The 27,413-nt window shown below is 60.4% G+C and overlaps 2 protein-coding genes across 3 annotated transcripts; one reads left to right on the top strand and one right to left on the bottom strand.

Moving 5' to 3' along the window:
* Window positions 1–63: 63 nt before the first annotated feature.
* OGFOD2 (2-oxoglutarate and iron dependent oxygenase domain containing 2) lies at window positions 64–3,660 on the bottom strand. Its single transcript, XM_087828722.1, has 7 exons — window positions 3,192–3,660; window positions 2,738–2,794; window positions 2,220–2,333; window positions 2,035–2,134; window positions 1,653–1,780; window positions 1,167–1,424; window positions 64–1,092 (listed from the first exon to the last, which is right to left on the bottom strand). The coding sequence occupies exons 1-7, from the start codon at window positions 3,321–3,323 to the stop codon at window positions 829–831; spliced, it is 1,053 nt and encodes a 350-aa protein (XP_087684848.1). The 5' UTR covers window positions 3,324–3,660; the 3' UTR covers window positions 64–828.
* Window positions 3,661–8,364: 4,704 nt separating this feature from the next.
* ABCB9 (ATP binding cassette subfamily B member 9) lies at window positions 8,365–26,662 on the top strand. Of its 2 annotated transcripts, XM_087828406.1 has the most exons (12): window positions 8,365–8,451; window positions 12,401–13,099; window positions 15,135–15,249; window positions 15,712–15,842; window positions 16,763–16,968; window positions 18,944–19,141; window positions 19,844–19,972; window positions 20,625–20,813; window positions 21,295–21,468; window positions 23,407–23,566; window positions 23,930–24,066; window positions 25,459–26,662. In XM_087828406.1, the coding sequence occupies exons 2-12, from the start codon at window positions 12,493–12,495 to the stop codon at window positions 25,717–25,719; spliced, it is 2,307 nt and encodes a 768-aa protein (XP_087684532.1). In that variant the 5' UTR covers window positions 8,365–8,451; window positions 12,401–12,492; the 3' UTR covers window positions 25,720–26,662. The 2 variants fall into 2 exon arrangements, with proteins under 2 accessions (XP_087684532.1, XP_087684533.1); XM_087828407.1 differs by lacking the exon at window positions 8,365–8,451 and having other exon boundaries at window positions 12,116–13,099.
* The last annotated feature ends 751 nt before the right edge of the window (window positions 26,663–27,413 follow it).

Genomic DNA, 27,413 nt, shown 5'->3' with positions numbered 1-27,413 from the left:
CCTCACCCAATTGGGGGGCCAAATTGCAAGCTTTTCAGTAATAATGACAGCAGCGAACTCGGGGCTGTTAAAAAGCACTTTATAAATCATTGGACTCTTACAGTAGCTCTAGGACATGGGCACTTTCCAGATGAGGAAACTAAGGCACAAAGAGGTCAGGTAGCTTCCCACAGTCACAGAGCTGGACGAGGCAGAATCAGGCTTTGAACCCAGGCAGTCTGGCTCCAGAGGCCCTGCTCTTGACCCCTCAGCACCATCTAGAAGATGCTATTGGTGGCCCACCCAGACCCCCTCTAGAGGCAGGGGCCCTCACCCGCAGCTGTGATGTCGGATGCTGACATCTACACCTGTACATTTCTCTGGAAGTTTCCCTTGGCCACTGGGAGCCACCTGTCCTGGAGATGGATGTCTGGGAGGTTGTTCACACATATCCTGCCGCCCCCCCCCCATGCCCTCTCCTGACACACCCTGTAGCCAATAACCAATGCTGGGGGCAAACTGGTAGATTCATGCTCCAGAGCTCCCATGGGACTGGCCTGGGCGTAGATGCCATCTGAACTCACGTCTTGGCCCAGCTCCTTCCTGCCTTGTCCTGCTTCTTGGACTCCTTTCTCCTGAGGGTATTCCCTTGAGAAATAGGAATCCCCATCTCAGGTTCTGCTTCTGACCTAAGCTGGCCCGTCTGCTGAGAGAATAACCCAGAAGCCTGCTTGTCCTTTTGAACCAAGAAGTGCTGAGGGCTGCAGGGAGTTTATTTCTGCCCTCCCCCAACCGAGGTGGCAGAGTTCTCTGCTGGCAGGCCACCCCCGACACGGGTCCCAACCAGGCTCAAGTCAGGGAGCACACATCCACCGTCGTGGGCTCCTCTCGGGTGAAGCCGTCGCCGAACCCCTCGTCGTCCACCAGGTCGGGCTTGCGGCAGCACATGGGGCAGAGGCGGTTGCGCACAGCGGAGGCCCGGAGCCAGACAACGAGGTTCCATCGCTCACCAGCGCCCAGGGGCCGGGCTCCGTGCAGCTGGCCGCCTCGATGCAGGATACCCTGGCCCACCACGTGCTCCACCTCCAGGGGCTCGGCCAGGGCTGAAGGCGCCTGCAGACAGCTGGGCTAAGGCCTGGGCACTCCCGGCTACCCCAGGCCCCGCCCTGTGGGTCACACACACTAACCTGGAAGAGGCCTCCAAAGTATAGGGCACCCCCCGTGAAGGTCTTGCCCAGGGCCACGTTGATGGTCAGCTCAGCATTATCGTAGTGGCAGCCCAACTCTCGGTCCTGGCCTGGCGCGTACTTGACCACGAAGGCTCGGTGGCTGTCGAGCCAGCCTCCGCCACAGTCTGGATACAGCAGGGCCATCAGTGGCTGGAGGAAGCGCTCCCGCAGCGGTGTCACCAGCGGTTCATCCAGACCTAGCTCATGTAGCAGCACCTGGGAGAAGGGTCCTGGGGTCAGCAGGGAAACTAGTGGGGCCTCACTCTGGATCCCCAGTGTGTCCTTTGACTTGTTTAACTTCATAATCCTTCCTCGGTTTCATTTTTACAGCTGGAGAGACCGAGGCACAGAGAAGACCACACAGCTCATCCGCAGCCCTGCAGGTCAGTCTCCCAGACCCAGGTGTCCCTGTCTCCTCAGCCCACCAGGTGGAGCCTCACCCACCCCGTAGTTGTTCATGGTGTTGGGTCTTCCCTTGGGCATATCTGACTGCTCGAAGTGCTCCAGCTCCTCCAGCAGGGCCTGGCAGAACGGCGCTGTGAACACAGGCAGCCGGTAGATCCGCTTCTCCTCTGCAGGGAGGGACAGTGTGTCGGCCAGGAGCTCTGGTGTGGGTTTCGATCTCCCCGTTGAGTTGTGTAGCCTGGCACACCTTTTCACCTCCCCCAGCCTCAGTCTCCTCGTCTGTACAGTGGGGATACCATGGGTACTCTACACTCCTCTCAGGGCTATTATGACGCTTTGGTGCTTGGAGGCAGACAGAATGGGTAGCAGGACTCCAGTCTCTCACGCCCTATTCTGCCAGGTCATGGGGCCAGGACCTCACCTGACACTGTCTCCAGCCGGTGGAGGAGGCCCTTGAGGTCTGCACCCGGCATTGCGCTGTACTCAGCTGCGGCCAGAAACTCGGGGGCCAGAGCCACATCCTGGGGACAGAAACACACCCACTGTGGGGCAGGCAGCCCCCCAGCCTGGATGCTTCCTCCTCAGTAACCTGCCCCTGCTGGGTACCTGCAGCAAGCTGTAGATCTCTGGCCGTGCCGGGTGGTAGGAGCTGGCGATGAGGGCTTTCCTAGCAGCCGACTCCTGCCCCAGCCGCTGTCGTCGCTCCACCTCCTGCTCAAGCTGGGGTGGCACAGGGCCTGGTTACCAGAAAAGGGCCTCCCATCCCCTCGAGGCCATTGTACGGATGAGGAAACGGAGGCTCAGGAGGGCCAGAGCAGAGCCCAGGCTGGGAACCAAGCCTCCCTATGTTCCTGACTCTGGCAGGGCTGACTGCAGGTGCGGGGCTGTTAGCTGAAGGGGCCTCCTTCCAGAAGGGGGCGCATCCCACCCTGGGCTGCGTCAGCCTGAGCCGGCTGGGAGGAGAGCCCCGAGATGCACCTCGGCCGGCTGGGGCCACTCAGGGAAGGGAACAGAGTCCCAGCCGCGCCTTGTGTTCCAGAGGCTGCAACAGGGCTCCCCTGGGAAGCTTCCCACCGCTAACCCCCCGGTGAGGGAGGAGGGGCCGAGGCAGGGACCAGTGTTACCTCTTCTAGCAGCTGCTGGAAGTCCTTGGGGCTGACACAGCCTCGGCTGCGCAGGATCTGGGAGCAGAAAGGTCAGTGAGCACGACTGCGCGACGCCGGGCGAGCCACCTACCATCTCTGAGCTTCAGTTTCCGCTCCTAAAATGGAAACGAGCGCCCCCCGACCTCACCGAGCCCCCCGATCATCGCGAGGGTGGAATGCGGCGCCTGCGGAGGCCAGGGCAGGGCTCCCAGCTGCTGTCTCGGCGCCGACAGGGCGCACTGCGCCCGCAGGCTGGCTCACCCCGCCCCCAGCCTCACTAAGGAGACACTGTCACCCCCGTTGAAGGCGAGGAAGCTGGGGCACCGAGAGGCGAAGATCTGAGCTCGCGGGCAAAGCAAACGGCCCGGAGGACCGAGGCGCCTCCTCCCGCCGTCTCGCCCGCTCCCCCGCGGGGCCGACGGGGGCCGCTCACCGGCCCGTAGTCCCGGCGCAGCTGCTGCTCGCCCCGGAAGCGCAGGTGCAGCCGGTAGCGCGCCACGTACAGGTTCTCGGTGCAGAAGCAAGCGCAGCGGCAGAAGCGCCGCGGGACGCCCGCCGTCGCCATGGTGAAGAGGCGAGCGCGCGCGGCCCCGCCGGCTTCCGTAGGGGCACTTCCGGGGACGCCCTCCTCGGGGGCGGGGTGTGAAACCCGCGGCCAAGGGCCCGGTTTAAATTCCCAAGCGCAGAGAAGAACGGAGGCTCCGCCCCGAGAAAGCGGCCCGCGGTGCCGAACGGCGCTCCCGGGGCGGGGAGGCAGGGCCGCTGACCGCCGCCCCCAAGGCCCCCGCCCCCTCCCTTTTCTGCTCGGAGCCTTTGAAGAACCAGCCAACCCCACAGCGACCGTTACGGCGCCGGAATCCAGTTCTGTGCGTCTGAGCTCGGGTTTGGCACTTTACCCTGGTCCCTGCCCCCGCCCTCCCGTTGCCAACGCCACGGTCTCTTAGGATTCGTCGCTGGTTGTCCCGGTGTCTCCACGAAAACGCTCCGTCCGGCGCGACTTCCGAAGCTTTCAGGGGCGGGGCGGGGGGACAGGGCGTGGTCTGTCCTCGGCCACACCCCGCGCCCGCCGCTTCTGGTTCCGCGCAGCTGCCGGGAGAGGAGGAGCGTTTCTGTCTCACCGAGCGCGCGTCCCCGCCGCGGGGAGGCCGGCCGGCGGGCCCCGAAGCTCGGATGGCGTCCCGGTTACTGAGACGGGAGAGCCAGGGCGGGGAGCAGGAGGGAAGTCCCGGGCCCTGGGACTGGTTCCTCCAAAGAGCGACCTTGCGGCTGAGCCCCAACTGCTGCAGCGAGCGCTGGCAGGAAAGGGTTGCAAGCCGGGGGCCGCGTGTGCTGAGGGTTGCAGCCCACTGAGCATCTGCGGGGGCCCAGCCGGAGGGAACGGGGCCGGTGGTGTTGGGGCCGAATCGCTGGGCGCAGGAATTTTACCCTCCGCGCAAAGGGAAGTTTAATCTTCACAATAAACCCTATCGCATGGGAACTATCCCCATTTTACAGATGCGGAAAAGGGGGCTCAGAGAGGTCGAATGATCCACCCAAGGTCACACAGCTCATAAGTGGTAGAGTCCGAATGGAACTCAGATCTGACTCAGCTGGGTTGTTTGTAAAGGTGCAGCCAGGTCTGCATGGGTGCCCCCTCCCCCGCCCAGGCATAAAAATCACTGGGTCCCTGGGGACCCCTGGGCTCAACCCAAGCCTTCTGAAGCTACCAGGCTTCCCTAAAGGGAATGGCTGTCGGGGGCCTGCGTCCTTTCAAGGGCCCCGCTCCCCAGCCCAGAGCTGTGTGGCCTGAGAAGGTGTTTAAAGTTTCAAGGGCAGCTTGATTGCCCAGCGATAGCAAAGGACCCTGCTCTCCAGCGAAGGATCCATTTCCCAGCTTGATGTTCAGCACCCTGCGAACTGCCCTTCTCCCCAGCAGGCCCAGGGCAGGCCGGCTGCCCAGCCTGCCACCACACAGGCCTGGCACCACCAGCCTCCCCAACCCGGTCAGGTTTCTCACTTTCTCAGCAGTTTGCAAGATGAGCCTGTCCTGCTTGTCAGCTTAGACTGGCCTTCCCCATGGCCCCCCTCCTCCTCGGGGACAGTGTCCCCACCCCCACCCTGCCCCAACCTGGCCTCAGTCAGGAGAAAGAACAGCAGCAAGAGTATTAACAGTAAGCACCAGATCAATGCGACTCCCAGCCAGCAATGACGTGTTTTTATTAACTGCAGGAGGTATTTCCATTATCTCCATTTTACAGATGAGGAAACTGAGGCTCGGTGAAGTGCAGGGGTCTTCACCTGGTGAGAATTAGAACACCCATCCTGCGTGGTTCCAAAGTGGCATGAGTCCCGGTGTGTGTGTGCACGCATACACGCGCACGTGTATATGTAGCACATTCTTCTGCATTAACATGGGGCACCCATACAGAAAGGATACAAATCGTAAGTGTACAGTTTGGTGAATTTTCACAAACTAGATGCCCGAGTAACCAGCACCTAGATCCAAATCAGAACATCCCAGCCTCACAGAAAGCCACTCCCCACGTCCCCTCATCTCAGTCGCTACCCATCTCCCAAGGGTCTTAAGAGCAAAGACCTGTTCTTGAGTTTGCTGCAGAGAAAATCACAGTGTTATTATTTTGTGTACTGCTTCTTTCGCCCAGCATGCTCTTGAGCTTCATCTGTGGTGCATGTCGCAGGGGTTCGTTCTCTTTATGGCTGCGTAGTATTCCCTGGGGTGGTCATCCCGCCGTTCCCTGAGCCAGCCAGCCCACCGTTGATGGGCCTTGTTTCCCGCTTCATGAATGAAGCTGCTAAATTCTTTTTTTTTTTTTCCATTGCAGTAAAATACACATAATGTAAAATCGACCATTTTTAACCAGTTTTTAAGACTTTTATTTTTATTTATTTATTTTTAATTTTTTATTTATCTTTTAAATTTTATTTTTGTTTAAGACTTTTTTTTTAAATAGCAGTTTTAGGTTCACAGCAAAATTGAGCTGAAAGTACAGAGATTTCCCATATACTCTCTGCTCCCCCCCACACACAGAGCCTCCCTCACTATCAGGTCCTGCACCGGGGTTGGACATCGGTTACAATGAATGAAATCACGCTGACACAGCACCCAAAGTCCACAGCATACTTTAAGGGTTCACTCTTGGAGCTGTGAGGTCTCTGGTTTGTGACCCTGGGTAACGATGTGTGTCCCCCACTGTAGTATCATACAGAATAGTTTCACCTCCCTGAAGGTCCTGGGTGCTCTGCCCATCCCCCCCCAACCCCTTGTAGCCACTGACCTTTCTGCTGTCTCCATAGCCCGTAGCCTTTCAGGCTGGCTTCTTCCACTTGGTAAATAAGCATTTTAGGTTCCTTCATGTCTTTTCATGGCTTGGCCGCCGTTTCTTAGCGTTTCTTACCCCATTGCCTGGATGGACCACGGTTTGTTTACCCAGTCACCTGCTTTCTTCACCATTTGTTGAAAAACAAAAAACAAAGAACGATCTTGGCTCTGCTATATTTATTGCCCTTGGTCCTCTGTCAGAGATCAGCCGGCTATATCTACGTGAGTCTATTTCTGGTCCCTCTGTCCTGTCCCATTGATCTGTCTGGTTTTTGCTCAGCGCCACACTGTGTTGGTTACTGCAGCTTTACAGTAAGTCTGGACGTGGGCGGGGTCAGCCCTCGGACTTTGCTTTTTTCCTTCAATATCCTGCTGGCTCTATTCACACAGCAAAAACGACAGGGTGGGGGTTTGGACCCAGCTCCGAGTCGCTCTAACGTTTGGGTGATCCATCCAAGATAGGCCCTTTGGGTACAATCATGTATTTGTTTTTGTTTTTGCACAAACGGTAACATACTTCAACTGTATTCTGTCCCTTTTTCAAAAAATGAAAAAACCATTGATTTTTTTAGAGAGAGAGAGAGAAGCATCGACTTGCTGTTCCATTTTTGTGGGCACTCATTGGTTGACTCCTGTATGGGCCTGCAACCTTGGTGTGTCGGGGCACGGCTCTAACCAACCCAGCTACCGGGCCAGGGCTCTGTCCCTTGTTTCTACTCAGTACGTTTAGAAGGTCATTCCATTCCTTGGTGTAACTCTGCATATAGATAGACAGATTTGTTTCCACCGCTGTAGGGTGCTCCGCTGAGCAATGCTGTGTAATTATTTGGCCAGTTCCCTGTGGAAGGATATTTAGGTTACTTCCATTCCAGACTTTTGCTACTGCAAAAACCATCCACAAGCTAGTATCTTTGCTCCCCTCTAGGAGTCTATCTATAGAAGAAATTCCTACTGGGTCAAAAAAAAAAAACACACAAAAAAGCGTGTTTTAAATTCCAAACTTCACCCAATTCCCCTTGAAGGAGGCTCTCCCATGTGACAAGCTAGCGGGGGCTGTTTTAAATCAGCGCCTTAGGCCTCTGGCTGAAGGATGAGGGGTGTGGACCTACCTGCTCCCCCTGCTGCCCCCTGGGCCTTGACCTACTCTCCCCAGCTCTCCTTCAGGTCACACTGACCCTTCTCTGCGCCTCCAATGGCCAGGCAAGCTCGCCGGCCAGAGCCTTTCGGCCTCGCGAGGAAGGCCCTCCCCGGAGCCCTGCCGGGGCGCCCTCCCCTCCCCTCCCCTCCCCTCCCCTCCCCGGCGCCTTGCTCCGAGAACCCCCCCAGTTACGCAGCCCTGGGCGCGTTCCCCGCCTCCCCCAGCTCCATTCCCTTTGCAGGCGCCAGAAATCGCCCTGCGCACCTGCCCGTCGGCCTCCTGCCTCCCGCTGCCTGAGGGACGGGACTTTCCTGTCTCTTTCTTACACGCTGCAGGGTTCCAAGCACCCAGCCCCCGGCGCCCAGCACCCACTCAGGGCGCGGGCCGCCTCCCCGCGGCCTCCCCTCCCAGCCCCCGCTGCCGCCCTGCCCTGTTTCCCTCCGTACAATGGGTTCCCTCCCAGCACGTGCGCTCGGCGGGCTTATCACGTGTGTCGCCCGCCCGCGGCCCTCGCTAGAATGTGCGCCCCAGAAGGGCAGGGGTCTTGCTCTGTTCCCCGGTGTCGGAAACGCTGAGAGGGGGCCGGGCACCCAGTAGGTGCGGGGCGTGCGTTTGTTGAATGCATGGGGAACCGCACCCCCACCCTCCGGGGAGAAAGGCGGGTTGAAAGCCCGCGCCTGCAGCAGGTGAGGACGTTTCCGTGCGCAGAGGCCCGCGGGGGGGCGGGGCTGGTCGCAGGTGGGCGGAGGCCCCGCTCCTCCCTGGAGGCCCCGCCCCCACCAGCTGGCCCCCGGAGGCCCCGCCCCAGCAGCTGGCCCAGGAGGCCCCGCCCCTCCCGGAGGCCCCGCCCCCGCCAGCTGGCCCTGCGCCCGCCCCGCCCTGGAGGCCCCGCCCCGCCCTGGAGGCCCCGCCCCCTCCGGCTGGCCCTGCGCCCGCCCGCCCTGGAGGCCCCGCCCCCACCAGCTGGCCCCCGAGGCCCCGCCCCGCCCCGGAGGCCCCGCCCCACCAGCTGGCCCAGGAGGCCCCGCCCCGCCAGCTGGCCCCGCGCCCGCCCCCTGCGCGCCGACCTTGCAGCCGCGCAGCCCGGGCGGGAGGCGGGAGGAGCGGAGCGAGCTCGGCGGAGCGGGCGCGGCGCGGAGCGCAGTTTCCACCGGGCGGCGCGGAGCCGGCGCCCCGACGACCCGAGTTCGCTGCGGCCCCTCCTCACGGCTTACCTGGTGCCACGTTAGGTAACAGGTAAGAGCGCGGCGCCCGGGGCCCCGGACGCGGGTGCGCTCCAGGCTGGGGTGCCAGGCAGGGCGCAGGCCCGGGGCGTCTGGGTGCCCCTTGCCCGGGCGTGGAGCAGGCATCTCCGTGGGAGGTGGGAGCCTCCAGAGAGCCTTCCTGGCCTCCGCCCCGGTGCCCCCGCGCCCGCAGGCCCCAGCCCCCCATCCCTGCAGCATCCTTTCCACGCCCGCAGGGTAGATGTTGCATTATTATTTTTTTTAACCCCGCAGGTGCCACTGCCTCTTGGGAAACGGTGGGAATGCCTCTGGGGAGGATCCTGGGGTGGCTGTTGTCGCCCCAGGATCCACTGGCTTGTCTTCCCAGGCTCCCCGCCCCACACAGCGGGACCTGCCCACGCACCCTGAGCGCCTGGGGCTCCTGGGCCCGCTCGCCTTAGCGCACCCCTTCCCTCAGTCTCCCCAGCCCCCTGCGGCCTCATGCATTCACCCTGGAGTTAGGCCTGTGGGTTCCTGGGACCCTCCCTTGTTTCTGGGCCTCTGTGAAAACAGGGGGCCCTCTCCCCAGACCTGATCTTCAGTAAGACAGCTTTAAGCTGGTCTGACAGGACTCCCTGCCCTCTGTTCCACCCCTTGGTGATGGTTGACCTCCATTCCCCTCTCCAGATGGAACAAATGCCAGGTGACAAGAGGAGGGTTGTGGAAAGGCCACGGCAGCTCCTCAGTTTGCCTCGCCCAGAGCCACGATCACCTGAACCAACTTTTGAGTCCCAGCATGGGAGGCGGTGGGCTCAGCAGTGGTGGGAGTCAGGATGGAACAATGTGGACCCAGCCCAGCGCTGGCCATGTGTCCTGAGACCCCGCGGGTCCACCACTCCACAGACCTGGCCTCAGCCAGCCAGGGTCCACTGAGCAGCGAATGGGCCTTTTCACCGCTGGGCAGCGGATGGCCACTGGGGTGAAACGTTCACCAGGTTAGGGATGAGCTGAGCTGCCTGGGCCACCCAGGTCCCTCAGGACCCTGTTCTTTCGGTCCCTGGGAAAGGACCCACCTGGAGAGGGAAGTGTTGGTTCCAGTCCTGCCTTTGCCTAATCTCTGCATGTCACTTAACTTCCCTGAGCCTCAGTCCCCTGATCTGAAAAATGGGGATGACTGTGAGGACCTCCGGCCCACCAGCCTGCTCACCTGCCCCGGGGTGGTGGCAAGGATGAGCTGGGAAGGGAGGCGCAGGCACGCAGCACTTAGTAACAGCCCGTAAACAGTGGCTGTTGTGGGTGAATAGTAATCATTTATTATCTCCCGGTTGTCCCAGACTTGCCCGACAGCTGGAGGTGCCCCAACCACCATTTCTTCTACTGGAAAGAAAACCCTTTGACCGGCAGGACCTCCGTGGGGTGGGGCCCCTTGCTAACCCTGTGTCTGAGGTCAGGGCGAGGTGCCCCTGTCTTCCTGGGCCATGCTAGCCCTGGGCGGTGTCTGCCCTGGCCTCTGTCCACCACCTTCCCCTTGTCCCTCGGGCCATGTACACGACGTGCCCTCCAGCTGCACCTGGCCAAGTCCTCCAGCTCAGGCAGGAGGAGGGACACACCTCCAAGCAGCCCTGTGGCCCTGACTCCCCGCCACACGGTTGTGGCTGGTGGTCTTGTCCGCTTCACCCCACCCCTCGGTAACTTGAAGAACAGCACAGTGGCCTGTCCCCACCCAGGGCTGTAACCCAACCCGAGCTGGACTCTGCCCCATCGGGGCCTGGACTAGAAGGACCCGGTACTCGGGAGCTGGGGACCACGGGCTGTCACTGCTCTGCCTCCTGCTTGCTGGGTGACCGTAGGCAGACTTCGCCGCCTCCCTGTCTGAACCTCAGTTTCCCCATCTGTAAAACACAGTCCAGATAGCCTCTGATGCTGGAGTGCAAAATTTTGTTTATTTTGGTGAAGATAAACCGGGTCTCCTGGGTAGGTGGCTGTCCCATGGGGTTGACATTACCCAAAGCAGAGGGGTGTCAGGAGGGAAGTCCCCCAATGACTAGGAGTGGAGACAGGGAGAGCTGGCCAAGCCTCTGGGCTGGTCTCTGGCAGATCTGCCTCGGGCCCCACTTCTGAACCCCAGATCCTTTCTGGGGGCTGAGAGGGACTCCCTGTGCCCACCAAGAGGGGAGCAGCATCAACGTGGCTGGCAGGGCCTGTACAGCCGACAGTGGCTTGGCTGGGAGGCCTGGTGGGGCGCCAGGCCAGCAGCATCCCTCCCTGGGCTTCGACTCACGCTCACCCACTCACTGGCTCCCCGAGGCCTCTGCATTGCAGCAGGCAGGAGCTAAACCAGCAGCCCAGCTAGGGCTGGGGGCGGAGCAAGGGCCTGACAGGGGGGTGTCGCTCCCTTGTCCCCACCCCTTTGGTCCCACCCAGCCCTGGCTTCCTTTGGAGTGGCAGCTGCTGACAAGGTAACCACCTTCCCCAGAGACTTGAGCTGGCCTGGAGTACCCGGTGTGCAGGCAGAGCCCAGGCTTGGGACCATCACGCCCCTGGGTCCCCTCAGCACCTCAAACCCCTCCTCAGCATCAGTAGGAGAGGGTGTTTTGAAGGATCAGGGCTTTGCAGTTGAGAGCACAGACTCTGGAACTCGAAGGCCTGGGTTCGCATCCAGATCTGCCGCTTCTTAGCTCTGTGACCTGAGGCAGGTTGCTTAACCTCTCTGTGTCTCAGCTTTCTCAGCTATACAGTGAGGATAGTAATAGGATGCTCCTGAGGATTAATGCCTGCACCTTCCTTAGAACACTAACCTCAGTAAGCATCAGCTGTCATTACCATTATTGTCACCATCATTGTTGTCATCACTGTTACGAGCTCCACTTGGCAGAGCCCCCTCTGGTATAGACTCTGTTTTCCTTAGACAAGCACTCCCTGAAAGCATCGATGAGCATCCTAGCTTAGTTTAGAGGCCAGACTCTGGAGCCAGACAGTCCCAGCTCTGCTGCTCACCAGCTGTGCGATCTTGGGCAAGTTCGTGACTTCTCTGGGCCTCGGCTTCTCCACCTGCTAAATGGGGATGACGACAGCTTACATCTCGAAAAGTCATCAGGAGAATTAAATAAGCGATGTACAGGGCGGGGCTCGTGGGAAGAGCTGTGCAAGTTACCTTGGCCTGTAGCTATTGGGCGCCTGCCATGTGCCAGGCAGGCGGCCCAGGGCTTGAGTGAGCTGCTGGGATCCCTCCCACACAGGCTCAGGTCCTGGCTTGGGCCTCTGTTGGCAGAATGATATAGGGCACATGCTTTTGCCTTTCTGTACCTTGCTTTCCAAGTTAACAGGAACAATATTTATAACAGAAACAGGGACCACTTATTGCACTCTGCTCATCTCAACTTCATCTGCAGAGTCCTCCAGATCCCTGCCCCCTCACCTCTCTGACCGCATGGGTCCTCTTCACGTCCCTCAAGCACATGGGCGCAGTCCTGCCTCAGGGCTCTTGAGCTATCTGTTCCACCCATCCAAAATGCTTTCCCCCCAGATGCCCACGGGGTGGACTCCCTCACCTCTTTCAGTCGTGCTCAAGATTTACCTTCACAGCACAGTTCTCCCTGGCTGGCACCCCCTATATAAAACCGCCCTCACCCCATGGCCCTCCCTCTCCTACCCCCCTCTCCCCGCCCCCAACCCTATCTCTAACATACTATATCATTTATTTATTCTGTTTAGTGTCTATTTCTAGCATGAATGTGTCCTCTCCACAAGAGCAGGGATCTCTGTTATTTTTGTTCGTTGTTAAAGAACAGAGTGTGGCCCATAGAGGGCGCTCAATAGCTACTCCTTGAATGAGTGGAAACTTCACAACACCCCAGTGAAACCAGTTCTCTTGCCATTTTACAGATGAGGAAACTGAGGCTCAGAGATGCCAAGTGACTTGCTCAAGGTCACACAGCCAGCCTGTAGCGAACCCGACCCCCTCGCCCTTTTTGCCCTGACAGGTCTGGCCTTGCCCCGCAGACGATGGCTTCGCCCCCCGTGAGCTAGAGCCTGCCCCACCTTCCCCGGTGCCTGCCCGCCGCCAGCCAGCAGGATGCAGCTGTGGAAGGCGGTGGTGGTGACCCTGGCCTTCATGACCACGGACATCGGCATCACCACCGCCATCTACGCCTTCAGCCACCCGGACCGCAGCCTGCTGGAGGACATCCGCCACTTCAACATCTTCGACTCGGTGCTGGACCTGTGGGCGGCCTGCCTGTACCGCAGCTGCCTGCTGCTGGGGGCCACCATCGGCGTGGCCAAGAACAGCGCCCTGGGGCCGCGGCGGCTGCGGGCCTCGTGGATGGTCACGGCGCTCGTGTGCCTCTTTGCGGGCATCTACGCGATGGTGAAGCTGCTGCTCTTCTCCGAGGTCCGCAAGCCGGTCCGGGACCCGTGGTTCTGGGCCCTCTTCGTGTGGACCTACATCTCGCTCACCGCCTCCTTCCTGCTCTGGTGGCTTCTGTCCACGGTGCAGCCGAGCACCAAGGCCCTGGAGCCGGGGGCAGGTGCCGAGGCCGAGGCCGAGGGCTTCCCCGGGGAGGACCGGCCGCTGCCGGAGCAGGCGTCCGGGGCCACGCTGCAGAAGCTGCTGTCCTACACCAGGCCCGACGTGGCCTTCCTCGTGGCCGCCTCTTTCTTCCTCATCGTAGCGGCGCTGGGTAAGCGAGCACCGCGGGCCTGCCGGGCACCCAGGGCGCCGGCCCCTAGGGCTACAACCGCCGCCTCTTGCCTCTTACATTTTAGCATTTACTTACACCGTTCAAGCAAACTGATAGAGAAAGAATGAGAGTTTCAGTCCTAATTCTGCCCCTGATCCCCCGGACCTCCGAGAGCTAACTATCGGAAAAGGTTCCGGAAACTTCCAAGTGGGCCGGAAACCACTTTGATTCATTTATTGTATATGCTTACGTAGCTACAAACCAATAAGAACACCTTACTCACCCCGTCTCACGATCTGTTTCGTGTTTTGCCTTTGGCACTTAACAATATATTCTGAAATGTCCCCAGTCAGTACCCTGTTCTTTTACTGGGCTGCATAATATTCCACCGTGCGGTTACACCCAGCGATTTGGTAGGCCTCCTGTTGTTGGCCTCTTGGGTGGTTTTTCTCTTTTTCTCTTATGGTTTATAACCCAGTTCACATGAACGTGGGTATAAGTAGAAATAACTCCTGGGGGTGGGAGCCCTGAGGCCGAGCACCGTTTGTAACGAAAGCAGAATAGACTAGAGACCATGCGAGCGTGTTGCCTGTGGTAAGATTAAGTGTTGTTTCGTGAAACCTTTGTTTCGGTCTTGTGCGATGTAGAACGTGTTTGTTACTGTGGGTCCAATATTTTGACAGATTGGAGAGTTTCACACGATTCTCGTGCAGACCGGACGAGAGGGTTTGCTCAGCACAGCGCCCGCGCCCAGTATGGGCTCGGGAAACGCGCTGCGGTTATTACCAGCGTTAACTGGTGCTTGCTGGGGTCAGAATGCAGCTGGAGCTCACTGGTGCCCTTCTCTCCCCTGTGGGTAAACTGAGGCAGAACTTCCACTTGGCTGGAACTCCACCAGCAGTGGCTGGAGACTGGAGGCTCAGGCCCTCTAGGCTGCCAGCTATGGTCCCTGTGCCGACGCCAGCAGAGGGCGTCAGAGCCCCACGGAAGTCCCTGCCCGCCCTAGCCCGACTGTAGCGCTAACAGGAATTCATTCACTGCCCTTGATTGAGCGCCTACTGCGTGCCCGGCCCGAGCCCAGCTGTGGACCATGGAAAGGGCTGCAATGAAAACAGGGGCCCCAGCCTGGCCTGGCCACGCTCCACCCCATGTCCTTCATTTCCAGAAGATGAGAGTGGGCGTCCCGGATTTAGGGGGGGAAGGGGCCAGGAAAGACCACTCCCCAAATTGGAAACTGGTTTGGGTTTGAGTCCTGGCCCTTTCTCCTCAATGCTGTGTGACCTCTGGCAAATTACTCAGCCCCTCTGAGTCCCCCATTCCACCTCTGTGAAAGGGGTGGCATCCCCTCTCAGCCCCCTCTTCTTACCCCTGCCCAGGGTGTTGTGAGGATACAACAAGACAAATGGGTAGGAAATAATCCGGCAAACTGTGAGGTTCCCCACCAAGACGGGCAGGGGGCAGTTCCCAGCCCTGCTTGGGGGGCGGGCAGTCCCCGGCACTGCTTGGAGCCAGAGTATCAGCAGCTTCCGAGGCTGCCACCCGAGGTCCCTGCAGCAGCTGAGGCCTGCTTCCCACTGCCTTCTGGGAACCCAGGCGCAGGACTCCCCATGCCTGTGGCCGAGCGGGCCCAGATCCTCTGGGGCGGGTGCGGTGGGGGTGCAGAATCTGAAGGAAGTGAACTTTGGAGTCCATCTGGGCGGGTGTCATCTCAGCTGTTTAGTTTCATTTTCCTCAGCTGCAAGGTAGGGTGACAGTGACCAACTTCACAGTGAAATGCCGGTCGGGCCCCGTGGCCCCGTGGCCCCGTGGCCGGTGGCCGCGATGATACCCACACACTCTACAGACTTAAGCCCCCCTGCTTCCTGTGTCCCTCTTCTCTGAAAAGTGGGGTGTGTGTATGGGCCCCCGTCCTGGCCCCGCGGTGCCGAGAGGAGGAGTTTGCTGGTGGAGGGTGGGGGGTGGGCCCCCGGGGCTCCGGAGGAAAGGCCCCGGCTCCCCGGCTGCGGACGCCCCCTGAGCCCCCGTCTCCCGGCAGGAGAGACTTTCCTCCCCTACTACACGGGCCGGGCCATCGATGGCATTGTCATCCAGAAGAGCATGGAGCAGTTCAGCACGGCCATCATCATCATGTGCTTGCTGGCCCTCGGCAGGTAGCCGCTCGCAGCCCCGCCCGCCCCGCAGGCCACAGTGGGGACAGGGGTCGGGGCAGCTCCTAAGGGGCAAAGGAGTCAGGGGGGCCCCAGAGATGCCCCTGGTGGGCCTGGTCCCCAGCTGGTCACCGCAGGAACCAACAAGCAGCTGGCTCAGCACCCGTGTCCCTCTGGTTGAGCCATGCCCTCCTCCAGGGCTCCCCTGTCGCCCTCCCCGCTGGTTTCCAAGGGCCAGCCTTGTGTGCTTTCTGAAGGAGAGGGGTCCAGCTGGCGAAGCTGAGTCCTTTCCCCCCATAAACACAGCCCCCTTTTTGCCCCCACCTTGGGGGCTCCGGGTGGGGACCAAGCCCCAGGAGGCTGCGCCGGGGCCCCGGGCCTGCCAGCAGCGGGAGGGTCGGCGGTTTGGTGGTGGGTTGCTGGAAGGACGCCGTGCTATGTATAACATCTCTTATCTGCAATTAGCTCATTTGCCGCAGGTATTCGGGGCGGCATTTTTACCCTCATATTTGCCAGACTGAACATCCGCCTCCGGAACTGTCTCTTCCGCTCACTGGTGTCTCAGGAGACGAGCTTCTTTGATGAGAATCGCACAGGTGGGTCCCCCCGGGGCCTTGGGTCAGGGTGGGCTTGCCTTGCGCCGAGGAAATGGATGGGCGCGTTTGCGGTCTCCAACGCGCTGGCCCTTCCTGCCGACCAGCGCAGGATGGGATTGGCCTAGGAGGCAGGCTCGGGCCTCCGGGAGGCCTGAGCCCTGGGGAGCTGGCCTGCTCGCCGAGGTTTTGGTGTGAGCTGTGGCCACTGTAGGACCCTGGCCAGGCCACCCGAGGTCCCTGCAGCAGCCAAGGCCCTGCTTCCCACTGCCTTCTGGGAACCGCAGGGACTACCCATGCCCGTGGCCGAGAGGGCCCAGATCCTCTGGGGTGAGTGGGGTGGGGGTGCAGGGCCAACATCGCAGGCTCTGGGATGGACCAGCCTGGGCCCAAGCCCTGGTGCTACGGCTCAGTAATGTAACCTCGAGGCCTCTGTTTTCTCATCTCTAAAATGGGAACAAGAGCAATAGCCACCCCGTGGGGTTGTGAAACTCTTAGCTCAGCGTCCAGCAACTGGTAAAAGGGCCTCGGCTCCTTCCTCCCGCAGCCCAGATTTTATTTTTGTGGGAGGGAATCAGGGATTCACCTCTCTGCCAGGGACAGTGAGGAGACAAGGGTTTGGTTCCAGCTCAGTCACAGACAATCCGTGTGGCGCTGAGCAAGCGTGCTCCCCCTTCCGAGTCTCAGCTGCCTCCTCTGTGCCCCATAGATCCCCGTTTGGGGGATATAACATCACAAAATGCCAGTGACAAGGGCTGGGCTCAGAGCAGCCCTTAAGGGGGCATCCACTCTCCTCCCCTCCCCATCCCCCTAGAAGACGGAGGAGGCCCGAGCTCCTGGGTGCCTCTCAGTGGCCCCTGCCCCCGCCTGCAGTGGCCCCGTAGCCACAGCGGGAGCTGGGAGCTGAGCTGCCTGTGTTCCAGGGGACCTCATCTCCCGCCTCACCTCGGACACCACCATGGTCAGCGACCTGGTCTCCCAGAACATCAACGTCTTCCTGCGGAACGCAGTCAAGATCACGGGCGTGGTGGTCTTCATGTTCAGCCTCTCCTGGCAGCTCTCCCTGGTCACCTTCATGGGCTTCCCCATCATCATGATGGTGTCCGACATCTACGGCAAGTACTACAAGGTAGGCCGTGGGCTCGGACGGCTCCGGAGTAACCCCTCGGAAGGGGCTCGGGAGCCCCAGGGGGCTAGTGAAGGACTTGTCGGCCAATAAATATTTACTGAGCACCTACTACATCCCAGGCAAAAAGATACATCAGTGAAACCGATAAGGGCCGCGCCCTCAGGGAGCGTAAATTCCAGTGGGAGACACAGAGGATGAATAACAGCAAAGATAGTGACGTGTAATATGGTAAAAGATGGTCAGTGCTGAGGGGAAAAAAGAAGTGATGAAGAGAGATTGGGGGCAGCTGCAGCTGTAAATAGATCTTCCCGAGAAGGTCACATTTGGGTCAGGAGTCAGCCATCGGGGGGAAGCACATTCCAAGCAGAGGGCACAGCCAGTGCAAAGGCCCTGGGGTGGGAACGTGCATCTGAGGAGCCTCAGTGAGGCTGGAGTGATGAGCGAGGGGGAGGAGAGGAAATGAGGGTGGGGAGGTGCTGGGGCCAGACAGCGTAGGCTTAGTGAGAACTTCGGTTTTCGCTCTGAGTGCAAAGTTCACTCTTTCTGTGGAGAGTCTGTTTGTGGGGGGGCTGCTTGGGCCCCCGTGAGCGAGGCCCTTGCCCGTGCCCTGGCTCACTCACCTGCCTCCCAGGTTGGTGGGTGCCCCAAGCCCCAAGGGACCCAGGCTGTGCTCGGACAGCTGCAGGGGGCCCTGCCTCAGGGGTCCAGGCCGGAAGGGCGCGGGGGACTCCTGAGCAGAGAGCTCTGACACGTGATCACCTGGGAGGAATCCTTGGTGTTTGTGACCTGATCCAGCTCCAACAAGAATCCATTCCCCACAACCCTCGTGTCACCTGGCAGGGCCGCCGCCAGGAGGGCCCGCTCGCCGCCAGCTCTGGGTCACGGGTCTCGCTGTTTTCCTCCCCAGTAGGAAAAGTAAACTTGCCAGTTGGAGTTGGAGCCAGTTCCCTTCCTGCGCTCCCCACCCCGCCCTTCCTGCCTCCCGCCCTCCCCAGCCCCTGGGTCGGGGCAGGAAACCCCCGCTGCTCCAGCCGGGCGCCCCGCCCCGGTGCCCACCTCAGGCCCGCCCCAAGCCCAGGCCGCGGGGCCTCAAGGACGCTCTTTGTCCGCCCGCCTCCTCCCCACACCTGAGTGCTGAATATAGCCACCGAGTGGTCGCCACAAGCCACACGCTGCCGACAGCCAGAGGTGACTGGGGCGTGGCCGGCCCTGGGCGCTGAGTACACGGCACAGTTCCGACGGCCGGGCGTGACTCAGAGGTCATGGGACAGGACATGCCCGTGCGTGGTCCCCGCCTGGCCTCCGGGCAGCCTCCGGGCTGGTTTGAGAAGCTCGGTGCGGTGACCGTTGCAAAGCCCGAGCAGCGCTGCCCTGGGGCCTGCCCAGGGTCCACCTCCAGAACTCTGGGGGGCAGCAGCCCCGGGGGGCAGACACCTGAGACCACGTCTCAGCCATCTGTCCCCTACGCCCACAACACAGGCAGACTTTATAGCCCCTGCCCTCTGCCACCGTCTGGACCTTGGCTGGGAGGTCAGCCTCCCACCCGACTTAATGTGGGTCGGTGATGTGAGTGGCACCCTGCACCCCGCTCCGGGCACAGCCTGAACAGTCACCCAGGGGCTTCACTGTCTTCCTGTCAGCACAGGATCAGGAGCTGAGGCTCCTTACCCCAAACCGTCTGGTCACGAGTAACCTCTGGTCACTGGAGATGACTTAGCGTTCGGCACCCCTGTCCCTCAGGGCTGGGACTTGGGCGCTCACCCCAGAACCCAGCTGCAGACTGATCTCTGAGTGCATCAAGACAGGCTGGGAGGAGATGGGGGAGAGCTGGGTCTCGCCTTGTGTCCCTGGAGCTCCCTGCATGCGGCTGGCACCAGCCAAGGGCAGAGAAGCCCAGAGAGGCCTGGGGGCTCAGGCCGACCGTGACACTGTCTGTCTGGGGTCTCCCCCTCCTTGTGCCCATCCCTGCCCATAGAGGCTCTCCAAGGAGGTGCAGAACGCCCTGGCCAGGGCCAGCAACACGGCCGAGGAGACCATCAGCGCCATGAAGACGGTGCGGAGCTTTGCCAATGAGGAGGAGGAGGCCGAGGTGTACTCGCGGAAGCTGCAGCAGGTGTACCAGCTGAACAGGAAGGAGGCGGCCGCCTACACCTACTACGTCTGGGGCAGCGGGGTGCGTGCCCCTGGCCCCGGGCCGGTCCCACCGCGGGGGGACGGGGCATGAAGGCGGGGGCCTCGCTTGGGACATCAGCCGGGCCCCTGAACGGGGTGGCAGGCGGTTGCACTTGACTTTACTGCCCCAGTGCTCTGCGTGTGCATGGAGGCGCTCCCCAGGAAGGGACGCACCCCCCAGTGAATGTCCCCACAGGGACCCCTCTGTCCCTACCTGTGGGGTGCAGGGCAGGGGCTGTCTTCTCAGCTGGGGAGCATCCTGCCGAGGCCGGAGCCACCCCGAGGCCAGCCAGGGCCTCACTGTGTGACCTCAGCCAGTGGGCTCAACCTGTCTGATCCCTTGCTCTTCCCAGAGGACGGGGGCCTATGGCTCCCGCTTGGCCTAGCCGAGGGTTCGGGGCCTGATGTGTGTGCCAGGGCCTTACAAAGCAAGCCTTGTTCTCGGCCAGGCCCGTGGCCAGCTCCAGCTCCAGCTCCAGCTGGGGACCTTTGCAGGGAAAAACTCCACTGGGGGGCGGGGGAAGGCGTGAGTGACAGACGGGCACCAGCCGTGGGAGGGTGCTGCTGGCTGGGGTTTCGGTCTATGGCTGGGAGTGCAGGGCCCACAGCTGCCCTCACCTCCCCCTGCAGCCCGGGGAATGGGGCCGGGGGAAGGCGTGAGCCAAGCCTCCCGTGACCAGCACCCCTTTCCCTCTGCCCCCAGCTCACGCTGCTGGTGGTCCAGGTGAGCATCCTCTACTACGGGGGCCACCTTGTCATCTCCGGGCAGATGACCAGCGGCAACCTCATCTCCTTCATCATCTACGAGTTTGTGCTGGGAGACTGTATGGAGGTGAGGGTCCGGCTTGGGGCCGGGGCCCTGCAGGAGAGAGAGGGCTGTGTGACCCGGGGGAAGTTCCTTGAGCTCTCTGTGCCTCAGTTTCCTCATCAGCACAAAGGAGACAGCGGTAGACCCTACCTGGTGGCACATCCAAAGTGCTCCCTGAAATGCATCGTCATATTATTTACAGTTACATTGGGCATATGTTTTTTTAACCCAGGGAGATGTATAGTATAAATTAAGATCCTTTTTTTAAAAACTGGCATTTTCCCAACACTGCGGCAGCTAAAGGAGGAAGGTTCCATTCCTGTTTTGCCACATTCTGGTCAACCGGTTCCTTTAGCTTCCCTGCTTCCGTTTCCTCCTGGGGAGGGGGTGGTGACACCCACCCCGCGGGGCGGTGCTGAGGTGCTGAGGTTTAGCTGCACCCCCCCCCCCCCCCCCCCGTGAGGCGCTGGCTCCTAACACATCAGTGCCGATTACTCCTGTCCTCACTTTTTCATTGTCGTGAATTAGCAGGTGGGACCCCAGCAGCTTCCCAGGGCCCCCAGAATGGATGCCGTGTCCTTGCTTTCTCCACACCCCCCTCATCTCCTGGCACCACGGGCGGGGGGATCCCAGGAGCGGGCTCAGTGGGACAGGAACGTGTCTCCTCCCCCCGCAGTCCGTGGGCTCTGTCTACAGCGGCCTGATGCAAGGAGTGGGGGCCGCCGAGAAGGTGTTCGAGTTCATTGACCGGCAGCCAACCATGGTGCACGATGGGAACTTGGCGCCTGACCACGTGGAGGGCCGCGTGGACTTTGAGAACGTGACCTTCACCTACCGCACTCGGCCCCACACCAAAGTCCTGCAGGTGAGGGGGAGGTCGCGGCCTGCCCCGGTCATCCTCCCCCCACCCCCGGCTCTTGCGGCTCCCCCACGCCAGGCCAGGGCAGTGGAGCCGGGAATATGCAAGGTCCCTGCGCCCTGTGCAGCTTGGGCTCCAGTCAGGCTGGGGAAGACTGGCTATTAACAGAAGGGTGGTGTGATAGGAGTCATATGCAGGGCTGATGTAGCAGTCAAGGAGGGCTTCTCGCAGGAGGTGACATTTGAGCTGAAACCTGAACAAGGAGCAGGAGGCGATCAGGTTGCTCTCTGCAGAAAGAACATTCCAGGCAGGGGAGACAAGTATACAAGTGCCACCAGATCCTAGATAAGAGAGCATTCCAGGAGCCAGCGGTACCCAACCATGGCAGAGGGGCCTGGGGTGGGCTAGGAAGGGCGCCCGCCTGTGTCTGGGGCCGGAGCACCAGAGCCAGCGGCCCCACACGGCGGCGTCTGTGTGTTCCTTGCAGAACGTCTCCTTCAGCCTGTCCCCAGGAAAGGTGACTGCACTCGTGGGGCCATCGGGCAGTGGGAAGAGCTCCTGTGTCAACATCCTGGAGAACTTCTACCCGCTGGAGGGGGGCCGCGTGCTGCTGGACGGGAAGCCCATCAGCGCGTATGACCACAAGTTCCTGCACCGAGTGGTATGTGGCGGCCCTTTCTCCGTCCCAGCTTCTCCCTTGTGAGCCGCAGCACAGATGCAGAGAGGAACCTCGAGTACATGTGTGGTTCAAAGACTAATCACCAATGTAACACCACCCGAATCAAGAAACAGAACACCCCGGCGCTCCAGGAGGCCCTCAGAAGCAACATCTCACCCAACTTTTAAGATCATTATTTCCTTTTTTTTTCTTCCCAAATACAAGCATGAGTTTATTTAGAAAGTCACAGAAGTAGAAAAAGAAAAGTGAGCCATCTGGGCTGCGTGGGCCCAGGAAACAAGTTACAGGGGCAAACAGAGGGCCCTTGGAGCAGAGAGGGTGAGAGGCTGGAACCACAGCACGTGTGTTCATCAGTATGTGGCTTCTGCCCACAACATTATTTGTGAGTTGCATCAGGTTAAGGCTGTGGCTGTAGCGCATTCCTTATCAAGACCGGAGGATAATCCCCTGTGTAAACATGTCACGCGGTCTACTTCTGCGTTCTGCCTTTAACGGATATTGGGGCTGTTTCCTGGTTTGATACCAGCAATGCTGATGTGGACACAGTTGTCCCTGTTTCCTGGTGCACACGGGTGCACGCAGCAGCTGCTTTCCCAGGGTGGATGCACAGCCGTGTTCATAGCTACTGCCACCAGGCTGGTCACACACTTCACACCCCAGCAACAGCAGACGCGAGTCCCAGTAGTTGCACATTTAAGTCATCCCCAGGACTCAAAGGAGGCTGTCGGTGACTGGACAGTTTTGGGTAATCCTTTCGGAAAAGGAGCCTCAGTACCTTACTCTGTGCTGACATGGAGCAGGAACACCCTGGATGGTCGTTCGGGTTGTACCCTGCACAAGAAGCACCAGCTTCTGAGGACGCACCGTTTACGTCATCAACGTTTTTTTAAAAATGTCTTTTTAGTGGATTTTAGAGAGGGGAAGTGAGAGAGGGAGAGAGGTAGAAACGTTGATGAGATAGACCAGCCGCCCCCTGCATGCCCCCTGCTGCTGAGGATTGAGCCTGCAACCCCGGCATGTGCCCTAACTGGGAACTGAACTGGTGACCTCTTGGTTCATAGGTTGACACTCAACCACTGAGCCACACTGGCCGGACTCCTAAACACACATTAAGTCATGTGAGAACCTGAGGGTTGGCACAGAGGTTCCACGTAGAGTTCCCTCCCACCTCACCTTTCAAATCTCACCCCGTGACAGTGACCAGCGTTGGCAGTTCAGTAAATATCCCGTCCAGCCTGTTTCCCATCTCTCTCTATATAATCCATCGATATATAAAGGTCCATGTATAGTTTTTAAAGAAAAACAGAACCTGTGTGTGTGTCTATGACGATTTGATTTTATGGATGCACTGTAATTATTTAACCAATCCCCGATATATGGACAACTAGATTTTAATTTTAATTTTGCTCTTTACAATGTTGCAGTGCTATGCTCCCACTTCTGGAGGCCACATTCCTAAAATGGGGACCATGGGACAGCAGCTGCTTTAAGTTGTCCTGTTAGAAGGAGGGAGGTCTGGCCTGTCTGGGCTACGCCCGCCCTCCGGTCGCCCCGTATGAACAGGCTCGCTCACAGAGCTGCCGTCTCCCCTCTCCCTCTCTTTCTCTCTCCTTCCCAGGGCAGGACAGGGCAGACAGCAAGCTCTGTCGGAGGTCGGGGCACTTGGCTTAGGCCAGAGCGGCAAGCTGAGCGGGCCCCAGCCTGGGGGTCGGGGGGGCCGGGGGCCTGTGCAGAAAGCGGATTCCATTGTTGGGAACGAAGAGAGGCGGCTGAAGGCAGCAGCCGGGTGCAGCCCCGATCAGATTTCAGACCCGAGACCCCTGGCGTCAGTCAGCCGGGCCGGGGGCTGGCGAGGTTCCTGGTGACAGCTGGCCGCACGTGTTCCTGGCCTCTCATGCCCCCTCCCTCCTCCCTCCGCAGATCTCCCTGGTGAGCCAGGAGCCCGTGCTGTTCGCCCGCTCCATCACCGACAACATCTCCTACGGCCTGCCCACCGTGCCCTTCGAGATGGTGGTGGAGGCCGCGCAGAAGGCAAACGCCCACGGCTTCATCATGGAGCTCCAGGACGGCTACAACACAGGTACCTCCGGGCCCGGAGCTCCAGCCTCGGGGAGGCGACCCTCTCGGTTGGTTACCCATTGCCCTCGGCCGGCTGCCCTTTATCATTTCGGGTGAAATTCACGTCACATAAACGTAGCTGTCTTCTTTCTTTAAATATGTTTTTATTGGTTTTAGAGAGAGGAAGGGAGAGAGAGAAACATCAATTGGCTGCCTCCTGCACGCCCCCTCCTGGGCATGGAGACAGGACCCCTGCTAACCTCACTTTTCCTGGAAAGAGCAGCCCCGGGGCAGCAGGGAGGGCGGAGGGAGGGGGCTTCTCGCTCACCCCAGGGCTGCCCGGCCTGACCTCCCACTCCCCTGTCCCTGTGCCTCCGCCACACAGAGACGGGGGAGAAAGGCGCCCAGCTGTCGGGTGGCCAGAAGCAGCGGGTGGCCATGGCCCGGGCTCTGGTGCGGAACCCGCCTGTCCTTGTCCTGGACGAAGCCACCAGCGCTCTGGACGCAGAGAGCGAGTTCCTGGTGAGTTGTGGGTGATGTTGGAGCAGAGGGTGCTGGCAAGGGCTTGGAGATGGCCAGGGGCTCTTCTGGACGGTCAGCTTCCTACTCTAGGGCATTGTGTCTGTGTGTGTGTGTGTGTTTAAAATGTTTTTATTGATTTTAGAGAGAGAGGAAGGGAGAGGGAGAGGGAGAGAAACATCCATGTGAGAGAGAAACGTCCATCGGCTGCCTCCTGCAGGCCCCCTACTGAGGATCGAATTCACAACCCAGGCACGTGCCCTGACCAGGAATCGAACCGACGACCTTTTAGTGCACAGGCTGGTGCTCGACCACTGGGCCACACCAGCCAGGGCCGTTTCGGTTTTGAGGAAAGGAAAAGAGGGAGCCGTGGGGGCCCTGGGGTAAGGGCGTCCCAGGAAGAGGGGCAGCAGGCGCACAGGCCCCGAGCGGGTTCACAGCCCAGCCCGAAGGCCGGTGTGTCTGGTGGGCGAGGCAAGGACAGAGTCAGGGGGAGACACAAGCGCCTCGGGCCCCAGTCAAGAGTTTGGACTTTTAAAAAAAGTTAATAGGTTTTTATGTTTTAGAGCAGTTTCAGGTTTCAAAAAAATTGAGCAGAAGTACAGAGAATTTCCACATGTCCCCTTTCCCGCCACCAACAGCCTTCCCTGTTATTAACATCTCGCATTCTCGTGGTACGTTTGCCAAAGCTGACGGACCACCATTAAGGCGTCATCGCTAGCTGGGGTCCGGGCCTTTACGTTAGAGGTCCCTGCTGTGGGTTTTGACGAACGGAGGATGCTGGGTGTCCACCCCACAGACACAGACTCGCCCCACAGCCTGGAGTTTGGGTTTTATATCAAGGGGAACACGAAGCCGTTGGAGGGCCTGGAGCAGGAGCTCACCCAGAACTGACTAAACGTTCTTACGCCCACGGGGGGAGTGGGACAGGGAGCCGGGCAGGGAGGCCGCGGACGTCCAGGAGTGGCGGCGGAGGTGGAGAGGCGGGACAGAGCGGGGTGACTGGGGAGATGGGGTCCACAGATCTGCTGTGAGCTGGATTTGGGCCACAAGGGAGGGTGGGGAACGGAGGGCGATGGTTTTGCTGGCGTGAGCTTTGGAGGCCGATGGTGAGACCGTCCCCCAAGGCCAAGGTTAGAGGATGGGGCGGGAAGGCCGGAAGATGACCCGGTTAGGGGCCATCTGTCAGTCACTGGGCACTGCCCTTGTTGCCAGTCGCTGGGCCCTGGCCCCCGGGAACGGAAACCCAGGGAGCAGGTCCTGGCCTTACGACGAATGGGGAACTGAGCTCAGCGAGGCTCCGCGCCACTGGGAGGCGGCAGAGCTGGGATCGAAGCCGGATGGGGTGGGTGGAGGGTGGGCCCCCGTGCAGACCGGCCCCTCCTGTCCCCCCAGATCCAGCAGGCCATCCACGGCAACCTGCAGAAGCACACGGTGCTGATCATCGCCCACCGGCTGAGCACGGTGGAGCGGGCGCACCGCATCGTGGTGCTGGACAAGGGGCGCGTGGTGCAGCAGGGCACCCACCAGCAGCTGCTGGCCCAGGGCGGCCTCTATGCCAAGCTGGTGCAGCGGCAGATGCTGGGGCTCGAGCCCCCCCTGGACTGTGCCGCGGGCCACAGCGAGCCGCCGGGCAGCGGCTGTCCCAAGGCCTGACCGTGGCCCCTGCCTCTCCCGGTGGGGCAGAGGCCCGGCACCCACTTGGCAGATGTACCCACGGAGGGAGGGTAGCCCTCAGCTGTCCCAGAGCTCGGGCCCACGGCGGCGGAGGGGACCTGCCGCGTCCCACGTCCCACGTGTCGCTGCTTCCTGCATCTTGCCCTGGTCCCCGTTTCGTTCCCCGGCCGCCACCAGCCCTCGCTGCCACGAGCCGCTCCCTCCATCCGGCAGTGGAGACGCCGAGGTCTCTCCACCTGGTCTCCCAAGGGTTCCACGTGAAGGTCGCGTCACCTTTTTAAACCAAGTTCTCTCCAGGTGGTTTTTTTTTTTGTTTTTTTTTTAACTGGTTGGTTGGATGGGACCCGGTCTACTCCCAGATTTCAAAAGCATTTTTCTAATTGGGAGTAACAGTGGGCAGGGTCACCGAGATGTTCTAGAAACTTCTGAGCCAGGAGCGAATGACCCTTCCTAGTAGCCTAGGGGAGGTCGGGGGGAACTAGGCCTCTACTATTTGCCCCTGGAGAGAAGGGGCTTCCCTGTCCCCGAGGGAAGTCACAGGGAGGGGACTTTCTGTCTCTCCCTCTTCCCAGCTTGTGAGTCAGGCCCTGGGCGGCCGGGGAGGGTGGGAGAGGCCTGTCTGTCCCCCGGCCCTGCCGCCTGCCAGATCTAAGCCAGTCTCACTGTGAACCACTGTGAACTTCAAATGGGGGAGTGAGGGGCTGGCCAGGCCTGGCGGAGCCTAAGGGTGACCCTGGCCCAGGACCCAGCTTTAGCCCCTCACCCCACCCCCCACTCTGCTGTCCCGAGGCCCTTTGATGTTTGGGAGACGCGTTCTCTTACCCGATCAGTGGATGGGAGGGTGGCAAAGTTCAGGGTCTGGCTTTGCAGGGAGATTGGGAGATGTTGGGAGAACTCGGTCAATAAAGTGTACTACCTCTGACCCCTGACCTCCGACCTCTTCCTGAGCCACCCGCCCCATCACCTGGTTAGGTTTTTCCATCGGGCCAGCTCTCCTTCAGGCCCCGCCTGGGGTAGTCGTGGAGAGGCTTCGGGAGGGGTCTCGGGCCTCTCCCCGGTGTCTGGGCCCAGCCCCGGGACCCCCAGCGCTGACATTCACATCCGCTGTCTGTCTCCCCAGGGCTGCGCTGGGTGACAGAGCCCCGTCTCCATCAACCCCCCGAGGCGTCTGTGCCTCCAGGGAAGGCCGAGACCCAGCAAAGGCCACCTGCTCTTTTCCCTCAGGGCCCAGCACCCCACGCCCACGCCCACGCCCGCCCATGGAGCTGAGAAATGGTGCGGAGCAGAACAGCCCGGTCGGGTCCATCTGTCCCTTTGTCAGTCGGATTCTTCCTTGGGCTGCTGAAAACCCTCCCACAGCGTCTCTGTGCATGAAACCCAAACACACACACACACACACACACCCCACCTGCCTTTCGGCCTCAGTTTGAACCCCCCATGATCTGCTGCAGCCACACTGGCCCTCTGAGCTCATTCTTGCCTCTGAACCTTTACACCGGCTGTTCCTTCTGCCTGGCACACTGTTCCTTCCACTCGGTCCCCAGCGGGTTCCTTCTCACTGTCTCGGCTCATGTGTCCCCACCTCCACGACAAGTCCTAAATGTGTAAGAAGCACGTATGTGCGTGTGACCCCAAGCACAGGACACCTGTGAGAGACGCTTGGAGGGCGTGTT

The sequence above is a fragment of the Miniopterus natalensis genome, chromosome 20, assembly GCF_054644295.1.
Source record: "Miniopterus natalensis isolate mMinNat1 chromosome 20, mMinNat1.hap1, whole genome shotgun sequence".
Lineage (NCBI taxonomy): Eukaryota > Metazoa > Chordata > Mammalia > Chiroptera > Miniopteridae > Miniopterus > Miniopterus natalensis.
Note: the sequence above shows the minus strand (reverse complement) of the source record. Positions and strands in the feature narration are given on the sequence as shown.